This window comes from Suncus etruscus, chromosome 12 (assembly GCF_024139225.1).
Source record: "Suncus etruscus isolate mSunEtr1 chromosome 12, mSunEtr1.pri.cur, whole genome shotgun sequence".
Lineage (NCBI taxonomy): Eukaryota > Metazoa > Chordata > Mammalia > Eulipotyphla > Soricidae > Suncus > Suncus etruscus.
In genome coordinates, this window is record NC_064859.1 from 89,874,462 (window position 1) to 89,886,528 (window position 12,067).

The 12,067-nt window shown below is 51.0% G+C and overlaps 1 protein-coding gene across 1 annotated transcript in view; it reads left to right on the plus strand.

The window, feature by feature from the left end:
* The first annotated feature begins 6,398 nt into the window (after nt 1-6,398).
* EFR3B (EFR3 homolog B) overlaps nt 6,399-12,067 on the plus strand; it is an 89,230-nt gene continuing 83,561 nt past the window's right edge. Inside the window, exon 1 of the mRNA XM_049784469.1 lies at nt 6,399-6,547. Within this exon, the coding sequence (XP_049640426.1) occupies nt 6,541-6,547 (7 nt within the window). The 5' untranslated portion in view covers nt 6,399-6,540. The remainder of the gene's footprint in view (nt 6,548-12,067) is intronic.

A 12,067-nucleotide genomic window follows, 5' to 3' on the forward strand; every position in this document is an offset into this window, starting at 1 on the left:
ATCAATGTCCTTCTGCATGCAAGGCAAATGCTTTACCTCCATGCTATCTCTCCAGCCCCTCAATTTATGTTTTTTTTTGTTTGTTTTCGGGCCACACCCGGTGACTCTCAGGGGTTACTCCTGGCTATGCACTCAGAAATCACTCTTGGCTTGGGGAACCATATGGGACTCTTGGGGATTGAACCACTGTCTGTCCTAGGCTACAGTGGGCAAGGCAGATGTCTTAACCCTTGCGCCACCACAATTTATGTATTTTTAGTTTAAGTAAGATGGCATGATAATATCACATAGTTTTATTGCATAGCTATCCATGCTGCAATGTTGAAATTCTACACACATATAAACTACATTAATTTGCAAAGTCTGAGTGCATTGGAAGGTCAAAGTTTAATCGTTGGCACTTTCTCATTCCCTGAGCACTATCAGAGTTGACTCCCAATCAGAGGTGAAAATGTGAGGTCTTTCTCCTTTTCCTGCCACCACAGGTTCACTGTGTAGGGGCAGGGGTTCTGTTGATTAAGTGGAACCTTTTAGAATAGTTCCCACCTTGACTTCCTTTCCTTTCACTGTTCATCCAAATAGCTGATATCCGTAGTCTTTCCACAGTGTGGCCCTGGGCGTCTCAATTGGAGACAGACCATGCATAGGACAATAGTTAGTCCCCATTGCTTGTGGACTTAATAGCGTTAGAATGACTTGGCTGGCAACAGTTCCATCCAGCACCCTCGTACTATGACTCATATTACATCCTTTCCCTTGCAATCTGTTCAATCTCGTGTTACTTCAGTCCCTGTGGTCCTTCCGTGCGCACAATCTACAGCTAACATGGCACAGGGACAGAATCGCTCCAGGACCATTTGAGCACATCTCCTGCCCTTCGCTGCTGAGTGTCACACCCTGGATCTTGGGAGCTGCTGCTTCTGCTATTTTTTTTTTTTTTTTTTTTTTTTGTGAAATTGAGCAGAGCTTGTGCTCAGGCGAGTCTCAGCTTGTTGGAAGAGAACAACACAGCCTTAGCTTTCCCATCAGGCTTTCCAGTACAATTGTGTTGGTTTGTTTTGGGGTTGCAGTGTGTTTTTCAGGAATTACTACCAGAAGTGCTGAGAGACCATAAGATGTCACTGTTGCCACCCTCCAGTACAATCTTTATTGCAGTATCTTCTTTACATATATCTCTGAGGACCTGGGTCTAGGTTGAAACTTCTGCCACTGAATTCATAGAGCCCAGGAGCCCTCAGTTCCATGGCCAAAACAAACAAATAGGGCTGGATTGTATAGCAGATAAGGTGCTTGACTTGTATGCAGCCCACCGGAGTTCCATTACTAGCACCTGATATGGTTTCCTGAGTGCTATTAGAGTGATCCCTGAGCACAGAGTCAGGAGTAAGCCCTAGAAACCCCCAGTATGGCCCATAAACTAACAAAAACACCCACCCAATCAAAATATAGAGATAGGACAGAAATCATTCCTGGGCTTAACTGGTGTGAAGCCAACGAACTATCCTGGAGAATAAAGACTGGAGGCAGTGGCAGAGCTGTGGCGCAAGCGATAGGGTATTTGCCTTGCAAGCACTAACCTAGAACAGACCAAGGTTCGATACCCTGGCGTTCTATATGGTCCCCCAAGCCAGGAGCGATTTCTGAGCACACAGCCGGGAGTAACCCCTGAATGCCACTGGATGTAGCCTCAAAAAAGACTGCGGGGGGTGGGGTGGTGGTGGGGGTGGTGGTGGTGGAGGGGGGAACTCTACTGAGCCTGGAGCAGTTATGGAGATACAGAAGCAGCCAGAGCATGAAAATATCCAGTAAAACGTAGCTTAACATGTATTCATATATTTAATGAACGGAGAATATCTATGTAAAAATACACGGTAATACATATCATTGATTGAAACAAAGGAATGCACTTAAGGATGTTTATTTTAATATGGTTTGACATTTTGTGTGGTTGGAATAGGCTTAGAGCTTATGCTTTACATGCATGAAGCCCTGTCATCCCTCCAAATAAATTAATTGATTTAAAGAAGGAAAAAGGGACTGAATATAATAAGCAATACTTTTTTAGTATGGATATATGTATCAAATGTTGCCTGGATTGTACATGAAGAATGATTCAATATTTACTTGAAAGTCAAAGCCAGGGCCCGGAGAGATAGCACAGCGGTGTTTGCCTTGCAAGCAGCCGATCCAGGACCAAAGGTGGTTGGTTCGAATCCCGGTGTCCCATATGGTCCCCCGAGCCTGCCAGGAGCTATTTCTGAGCAGACAGCCAGGAGGAACCCCTGAGCACCGCCGGGTGTGACCCAAAAAACCAAAAAAAAAAAAAAAAAAGAAAGTCAAAGCCAGTTGTATAAAATCACCCCATGTGTCGTATCTTCAACCCCAGGTGAAGGACTCTGAAGCAGTTATGCATGAAATGATCTAAATCATGCCAAGAATGAAACACTTGTAGTTTCAATCTTCTACCTGATATGGAGAGCGAGCTGCCTGCCAGAATGGTCATTTTTATTGAGTATAAAGGCAACCCTAGGTGGAAGAATAAGGGCAGACCACTCAGGCTATCCTGAGCCAGTTCGCACCCTCACCCCAAGTTTACATGTAAGACAATCTCTGTTGGAGGTAAAACCAGTTGTAAACAAATAGATACAAAGGGACCAGGGATGGTCTTTGTTTTGGGTGTAATCTAACAGTTGGGCACTTGAGACTCAGCATTTTTTGTTTGTTTGTTTGTTTGTTAGTTTTGTTTTTGGGTCACACCAAGCAGTGCTCAGGGGTTACTCAGAAATCGCTACTGGCAGGCTCGAAGGACCTTATGGGATGCCGGGATTCTAACCACCGTCCTTCTGCATGCCAGGCAATTGTCCTACCTCCATGCTATCTCTCCATCCTGAGATTCAACATCTTGAGATGCTGAACCTGGCACCCCTTGATGGAAATCTTGGGGTGGGTGGGGCCCTCAGCCTGCTCCAGCCAGCTTGACATTGCTCTGCACACAGCCTGTTTTCTACTGTCTGAGCTTTTGTCGCTCCTCTGGTGGTCATTGTCTCCAACATTCCCACTGCTGGCATCCGGCCTGTTTTTCATGGCCCACTACAGCCTTTTTTTTAATTCTTCCATAAAGCCCTCCATTGCTCCAAGGGCCTCTGCTGTCACTGTTATTCAATTTTATTCGATTGTTTGCAGTCTCCCCTCTCCTGCAATCCTTCCACAGTGTGAATCACTGTGAATGTTTAAATAGAGTTCGGCTCTTCTTGAGCTGAATTTACCATACCCCTCTGTAGAATTAAATAATTAACGATGGTGCTGGATGGAGGTGGATGGACGGAGGGATCTTTCTCTGCCATCCCAGGCCACGTGGCTCCTCAATCCCCATCCAGCTGGCGGGTCCCAGGTTTAGGTGAACGTCGGAATCAGACTCATCCAGAGGCAGGCATCAGGAAGCATCAACTTTATTCATGCCCTATCCACCACATGTGTGGCCTATCTCATAACCTTTTAAGCATTCAGCCATTCTTAGCTAGCCCTGCATCTTAACTCCTTTCAGCCACCTTCCCTTTGACCTCCATGCTGGCAAAAGACCAAAAGGGCCTAATCCCCTCTGGTCAAAGCCTTATCTACCCTTTCCAAGACCCCTCCCAGGAAATGGGCGGGGTCTTGCAGGTAAGGTCAAGTTACCTAGGAAGAATGGGGGGGGGGGGGGAATGAGGCTTCACCCCTCCTTGTCCTGAAATGCTTCTATCAGTATTTGTCTTGTATGCTCAGCCAGACATGTAACTCCATGAGATGTACCACATTTCCTACTGTGCTCCATGAATGTCGTATGTGTCAAACAGAGCCTGACATACAGTTCTCATTGACACAAGGGGTTTATCGTTGGGTATCTTGTCTGAGCTCTTCCTACTCCAAATTCTCTCCTCTACCCTGGAGCAGGTGGGACTCTCGACAGCGACAGCGATCACAGCCAGCTGGGATGGTTCTGGAATAGATGCAGAGTAGCTGGGTCCATTGCAGGGTGACCCGTAAAGATGAACTCCAGGAAACTTCCCTTGAGTTTGGCTGGTGGCTAAGAGGAGCAAAGAGCAACAAATGCAGAACTGGAAATTTGGAGTCGAAATGGATGATAAGGTCAATAAGAAATGGGGAAAGGGTTTGGGCTGCAATGGAGAGAGCACTGTTCTAAGAGTCCACAGTCTGGATGTATTTTCCAGTCATTTCTTTCTTTGTGTTGTTTGTTTTTGTTTTGGGGCCACACACGGCGGTGCTCAGGGGTTACTCCTGGCTTTTCACTTAGGAATTACTCCTGGTGGTGCTAGAGGGGGATCATATTGGATGCCGTAGATCAAACCCTGGTCGATTCTGTTAAAAGCAAGGCAAACGCCCACTGCAGTATCGCTCTGGCCTCCTCTCTCTCTCTCTCCCCCAGTCTTGGTTGATGAAAGAAAAGCAATCTGGGAGGGTCCCCGGTTGCTTTCACGTAGGTTGAACTGAACAAATGCTTTCTCGCTGTAAAGCGGAGGCTCACTGCCTTGCAGACACAACTCACCTGATCTCTGTCCGGCCAAGAATGACACAGGTTGATCCATCAGGTTCTGGTTCCTCGAGACTAGGGTCTGTAGGCTCTTCCCCTCCCTAACTTGTATCACTAGAATCTTTCAAAGACGAGAAAGCTCAATAATGGGGCAAGAGGGAAACTGAGGAAGAGACAGAAAAGGACCAATTAACAACTTCCAGGAAGGTGCCGGAGAGATAGCATGGAGGTAAGGTGTTTGCCATTCATGCAGAAGGTCATTGGTTCGAATCCCGGCATATGATCCCCCGAACCTGCCAGGAGCAACTCCTGAGCGCTGCCGGGTGTGGCCCCAAAAAAGACTGTGGGAGGTGGAGGGGGGAACCCGGGAGCTGGGCTGGAGACCTCTTCAGGCCGGGGTAGGATTCCCTTTTCCTGCCAGGTGTGATAAAACCCCGCCATAGCAGAAGTTGGATTGACAGCCCAGGGGTGCAATTGCAGAGGATCGTGGCCACCAGGCTTTAAGAATTGGGCACATGAACCTGAGAGGGGACGAGCCCGCCGACCTCCGCCAGACCTTGTGGAGCAGGCCTCGCTTCCGGCGTACCTGGCCCGGGAGGGACTCTCTTTGGCCCGAGAGCAGCTGCGAGGGCCGCAGCCAAGCATTTAATTAGGAAATGGGTCTGACCCCGACCTGTCCTCCTTGCGCCTTTTCAGCCCGAGCCTCCTGAACTAATGCGGAGGAGGGGGTGCACCTGAGCTCCTAGTCCCAAGCCGACCTTTGGGACCCACACGGTCAAGGGCGAAGGTAGCTGTCGGCCTAAGCATTCAGACAGGAGCCGGAGTTGGGCGGGATGACAGCGTGGGAAAAGGCGCGACTGGGGTGTGAATTTCTCCGAGGGGCGGGGGAGGAGACTGCAGAGCGAGGGAACTTAAGTTGCCAGGCCTGGGAGGGGGTCGCGGTGGCAGGGCGGAGCCAAACAAGGCTTATTTGCATGCCCCGCCTACCATATTAGCATGTCCGCCTTTATATTAGCATACCCCGCCCCGAGCCCACGGCAGAGGGAAGAATCTTGCCGGCGGGGAAAGGGATCTCTAGGGCCGGGCAGAAGCCAACTTGGCTCATTAGCATACACTGCCTATATATATATATATATATATATATATATACATGCCCCGCCCATCACATTAGCATATCCCGCCCCGAGCCCCAGCAAAGGGAGGCGAGATCTTGCCTGGCCGGGGAAAGGGATCTCGGTGGCTGGCAAAAGCCAAGCCGGGTTATTAGCATACACCATCTCTATATTAACATACCCCGCCCCCTATATTATCATATCCCTCCCCTGAACCCTGGCGGAAGAGGGAACTTGTAGGGTACCGAGAAAGGGGTCCCATTGATGGATAGAAAAAGCCGAGTGGGCTCATTAGCATGCCCCGCCCACTACATTAGCATATCTGCCATTATATTAGCATGCCCTCCTCAAGCTCCGGCAGAGGGAGGGATCTTGCCGGGCCGGGAAATAGATCTCGGTGGCTTAAACGCCAAACCGGGTTATTAGCATACACCGCCTCTAAATTAACATACCTAGCCCCGCCCTTAAATTAGCATATCTCGTCCCGGGCCCAGGCGGAGGCGGGAACTACTGGTAGGACCAAGGAGGGACCGACGGGTCCCATTGGCGGGCAGAAGCTGAATGGGCTCATTAGCATGTCCCGCCCTTTATTAGCATGCCCCGCCCCGAGCCAGGCGGGGGCGGGAACTGGAAGGACTGAGGAGGGTTCCCATTGGCTGGCAGAAGCCGAGTGGGCTCATTAGCATGCCCCGCCCCTTACACCAGCGAGCCCCGCCCCTCTCCCGCCCAGCCCCGCCCCGAGCCCCGGCGGAGCCGACTGGGCGCCAGGCTGCAGGCTCCAGCCTCGGGCGCGCGGCCCGGCCCAGCTCGGCTCCCGCCCCGCCCGGGCCTCCCTCCGGCCGCCGCCATCCGCCGCCCCGCCGTGCACGAGAGCGGACGCCGCCCGGGCTGCCGGCGGAGATGTACGGTACGGTACGGAGGGCGCTGGCTGCGTCGGGCTGGGGCTTGCAAACTTGCGGGACGCGCGCGGCCCGCCTTTGTCCCCCTGCTCCCGGGGCCCCACCGGGCCGGGCCGTCTTGGGGGGTCGGTGCCCACGAGGACAAAGATGCCGAGGGCCAGGCGACGCTGCTGGGGAGGGGGTCCTGCGGGCTGATTTCGTTTTGCAAGCGCCCCCGGGCAGGTGGGCGGTGGTCCAGCCGTGCGTGGCGGGGTTGGGGTGTCGGGGATCAGGGGAGGCTCGATTTGGGGGGTGAGGGTGGTCGCGAGTGCCTCTGGAGGGGAGGTGGTCGTGTGACAGCATTTGCAGGATTCCCAAAAGCGCCTGGTGCCGGGCTGGGAGTTGCAGGCGGGCAGCCGGGAGGCCAAGATTGCGGGGGGCAGGCACACAATTGGGGGTGCTGTCCCGGCTTCCAGGAGGTGGGTGAGTGGCAACCTATGCGGGATTGTAGTCCTACGTAGCCCTGTCCCCATCGCCCCCCAACCAGGACTCCCCAATTTGCACCGTCGCTTTCTGCAGTGACAATGATGGGGCGCAGAGGCTGCGATGCAGTTTTTGGGGGGCCACAACTCTCTACCTGGCCGAGAGTGGGAAGGGGTGTCACCGCCTCGACTGGCGAGCAACAGGGCACCGTGGAGCTGCTGCCTGCCAGTGGGCCGGGAATTCTAACGGTTAGGGAGGCGGGAGAGAGTGGAGGAAAGAAGGGGTCCCCTCTTGCAACAGCACTAAAAAAGTGGAGCCCAGGCACAACTGCAGTGTGTGTGTGTTTTGGTGTGAGACAGAGACAGAAAGAGAGAGAGAGGAACTCGGGTCCTGCCCATCCTGGTCTTGGCACTTTGGACACCCACCTCCCACCCAGACTGCCAGCCAGGTTTGGGGTTCACTCAGGTGGGCCCCTCAAGGGTGCCTGGAGAACGCATTCCCAATTTAAGCCAACCAGCCACCCCTGCGGCTGCTTAGCTGCTTTTCCCTCTGCAAAGAGACTGAGTCACAAAGTTTGCTGGCGGTAGAGACAGTGGAAAGCGGTGGAGGGGCTCAGCATTTTGGAGGGGCTCACTCAGCATTTTGGAAGCTCTCCTACCGCTCAGCACACCTGGATTCCCCCAGACAGGTCTCTGGGATGTCAGCTCAGCAAGTATGATGGGTCCCTTTAGTGGGGGACCCAAGTGAGAGGGATGGGGATCCTGCCTGGAAGGAAGGTTGGCCTCCTGGCAGCCTCCTGGCAGCAGGGAACCAGGTGGTTGTTCTATAGTTTGCTCCTATAGATCGTGAGGTTCCCAGGAGGGTTCTATTTTCTTACCCAGTGTTGCCCCGTTTTGGTTTTTCCTTTCTGCAGACTGAGCAGCCTGGAACTGCAGATCACTTGACAAAAAAGCATATGACTGCCCTGCAGGGGGAAGGAGTCAGGACTAGGCTTGTAGGGGAGAATTTGGAAACACAGTTCTGCAGGGTCACCTTACTGCAGGTACCCTGATCCTTCAGAAATAGACCTGCGGGGTCCTGGGTGTGGGTGTGGGTGGGTGGGTTTTCAGGTTGTCTCTATGGTCAGAAGTACCTGACTGGAGTGTTGGAGGGGACAGAAAGGAAAGCCAGCGTCTCGGTGCTATTTTCAGAGACATCACAGATTTTCATTTCTCCTTTATAATCTATTTGTATGGGATCCTTCCAGATACAAACAGGGATGGTACTTACCCTGAATCTTTTTTTGTTTTGGGGTCACACCCGACAGCACTCAGGGGGCACTCCTGGCTCTGCACTCAGAAATCGCTCCTGGCAGACTCGGGGGACCATATGGGATACCGGGATTCGAACCACCATCCTTCAGCATGGAAGGCAAACGCCTTACCTCCATGCTATCTCTCCGGCCCCTACCCTGAATCTTTTTTTGTCTTGTTTTGTTTTGTTTTGGGGTCACATCCGACGGCGCTCAGGGGTGACTCCTGGCTCTGTGCTCAGAAATTACTCCTGGCAGGCTCAGGGGACCATATGGGATGCTGGGAATCGAATTGGGGTCTTTCTTGGGTTGGCCACGTACAAGGCAAATGCCCTACTGCTCTGGCCCCAAGAATCTTTGACAGAAAGACTGGAATGAAGGAGCCCCCTAGAGTCCCTGCAGTGAGAGAAAGTCCACCCTTTCTGGTGGGAGAAGGCCACTGCATCTCACTCTGTACAGAGCCTTGTGGTCAGAAATGCAAAAGGCACCCACTGTCCATAGGGAAGGCTGGCAGTCTGGGTGCTCACCAGTGCCTTGATATTTTTGAGTAAGGAGAGGTCTATACTGCTTGTCTTCCCCCTGTCTCCCAGAAATTAGTAGGGTGTCAAAATAAAGAGGTTGCTAGAGTTGGAGTAGAATCAGAGATGTCTCCTAGTTTGGTTCTTATTTTCCTAGTGATATTCCAGAAGCCAGAGTTAGATGGGACAGGGAGAAAGGAAATGGGTCTCTCAGATGGGTAAAATGGCACCTGGGTTTTATTAACTGATGGGTAGAAAAGCCCTGGAACACCCACAACCATCTGGGAGTTACAGGTCAAAGGCTGGGCAGATGGCCCAGATCTCCAGAGTGTGGCATTGTGTGTTGGAGCCAGATTCTTTCCCTGAATACGAAGAGTAGGGCCTGAGCACTGCTGGGTGTGGTCCCAAAACAACTACCCCAAAGGAGGAAAGAAAGAGCTTTAGGGCAAGGTGTGTCCCTTAGCACCACATAGGGACATGATGACCCATCAAGACTTCTGTCATTTATCCCCAGAGACATGATGGCAGATAGAATGTTCTCCTTGTACACTTAAGACCTAGGTTCAATCCCCAGAATCCCATATGGTCCTCCAGGAGTGATCCCTGAGTACAGAAACAGCTGTAAGTCCTGAACACAGTCAGCATGGCCCCAAAACAAACCAATAATTTATGTCACGACTGGAAAGATAGATAGTACAGGGGGCAGGGCAGGACTTCATTTCAATTCCTAGTACCCCATATGGTTCTCTGAGCCTCGCTGCAAGTAATCCCTCTCCTTTTATTATCTGGCAGCCCTTGGGAGAGATCTTATATGCTCTTTATCTCCCACATTATCTGACATCTGCCCTTTCACTCCAGTACCCTCAGTTTGGTTTCAGCTTCCACCCTTGGAGAGAGTCAGAGACCCAGTGCATTCTGGAACTGAGAATCATGGTGCTGGGTCAGACCTTCTCAGCCCACTGCCCCCCTCCATTTTGGTTGTATGGTTTCGAATTCAGGCCTGCCCCCCTTCTGGTCCTCACCTGACCTCCCCTATCACCTTTCTATCAGTTCCTGAAATGGCCCCTGTGATTCTCTGACCCTAGCCTGAAACCCAGATGGCCTCACTCTGCCAGCCCCTCACACCCTAGAGTCACTCCTCCTATTCACTTGGCCCTGAGGGTATATCTCTGGGGACATTCCAAAGGCCTCTGTCCTGTTCATCCTTTGTATACACTGGCAGACAAGGAGAGGACTTTGTGTTGGGGCCAGGAGGGCAGCAAATCAGAATCATCTGCCACCAAAAAGCAGGATGAAGAATAGAGGCTTCCCTTGAGAGGCCCTGTCCCCTGCCACAGCACAGCTAGCTGCCATCTTCCCCCTCTTTCTTCCCCTGAGATGGACCTCACAGTCTTGTTAGAACTGAGTGTCCCACTTCCCCACCCAGATTAGATCTGGCCCCTTATTCTGCTTCCTTTCAGAATAGGGCACTGGGGAGGTTCCCCCAATAGTTGCCCATCCCATTCCTAGAAGCTTTAGGGCTTTAGGGAACCCTTCTTTCCCCATTGGCTGCTTCTAGTTCAGGGTGAGTATTTTGTGCTTTGTGTAGGAAATCCTGACTGCAGAGGAAATGGGAAGGGCTTTCTGTGAGTGTGTGTGTATAAACACCAGAGCATGTGTGTATGAATGCATGTGTGTGCGTATGTGTGTTGGGGGGAAATCATAGGGCAGCACTGGTTTCGTCTGAGCTGCAGAAACTCAAGGATTCTGATTTCTCTCATCACAGGACCCTGCCAGCATGTGTGCGTGAGCGCGCGCGCGCGCACACACACACACACACACACTGATCCTAATGCTGTCACACAGACATACAACCATCACACACACATATATGTAGTGACTCTAACACCGTCACAGACACACAATTATCACACATATATACAGAGACTCTAACATGTCACAGACATACAATCACCACACACACATACAACGATTCTAACATGTCACAGACACACAATTACACACATACAGTGACTAACGTAGTCACACAGATAAACAATCACTACACACAGACACATAGTGACCCTGATACTCTCACACAGGCACACAACCACCACACACACACACACACACATACACACCCCACCTTTCACATATGTACGCCTGTAGCCCCCATGTGCATGTGGCTTATTCATGGGGTGAGGAGATGGCCAGCACTCGCTTCCTACCCATCTCCCACTCCCACTGTTCCATTTAGGAGGAACAGAATAGCATCTCTTTCCTTTCTCTGCACAGCTGTAATTTCCTTTGAATATAAAAAAAGTAAAAGCTACTATTACTATATAGAAAAACTGGAAAGAGAGGAGGGGACAAAATTGCCCACAGTTCTTTTTTTTTGTTTGTTTGTTTTTGGTCCACACCCAGCATTGCTCAGGGGTTACTCCTGGCTGTCTGCTCAGAAATAGCTCCTGGCAGGCACGGGGGACCATATGGGACACCGGGATTCGAACCAACCACCTTTGGTCCTGGATCGGCTGCTTGCAAAGCAAACGCCGCTGTGCTATCTCTCTGGGCCCTGCCCACAGTTCTATCCACTAAAACTTACCTTTTCTTGGGGCTAGAGTGTTAGCAAAGCAAGTAGGGCACTTGCCTTGCATGCAGCCAACCAAGGTTCAACCCCCCATGATCCCATATGGTCCTCTGAGCACCACCAGGAGTAATTCCTAAGTGCAGAGCCAGGAGTGATCTCTGAGCATTGCTGAGTGTGATCCAAAAAGCAAAACCAAAACCAAAAAAAACGCACCTTTTCTATTATTATATAAATCACCACTAGACGTTATCTCTTTGCCTTTCCTTGCCCTTTGGTTTTCTGGTTGGATCCTGGTCATGTTACCCCACACGTGAGACTGGGGGGGGGGGGAGACTTGAGAGCCCCTTAATATGTCTGAATCCTGACTTTGTCCCTCAATTTTCCTTTCTGAACCTTTGAAGTCCAATTCTGGATCTTTTTCTTCCATGTTCTTGAGTTTAACTTTTATTTTTTTAATTTTAAATGGGAGAAGGGCAGTAAAATGAAAATAAAGAATCTTCTATTGGCTTAATAATTATGTTTTATTCAATTTTGTTTTGTTTTGTTTTTGGGTTACACCTGGCACTGCTCAGGGGCTACTTCTGGCTCCAAGCTCAGAAATCACTCCTGGCAGGCTCTGGGGACCATATGAGACGCTGGGATTTGAACCAATGACCTTCTGCATGAAAGGCAAATGCCTTACCTCCAT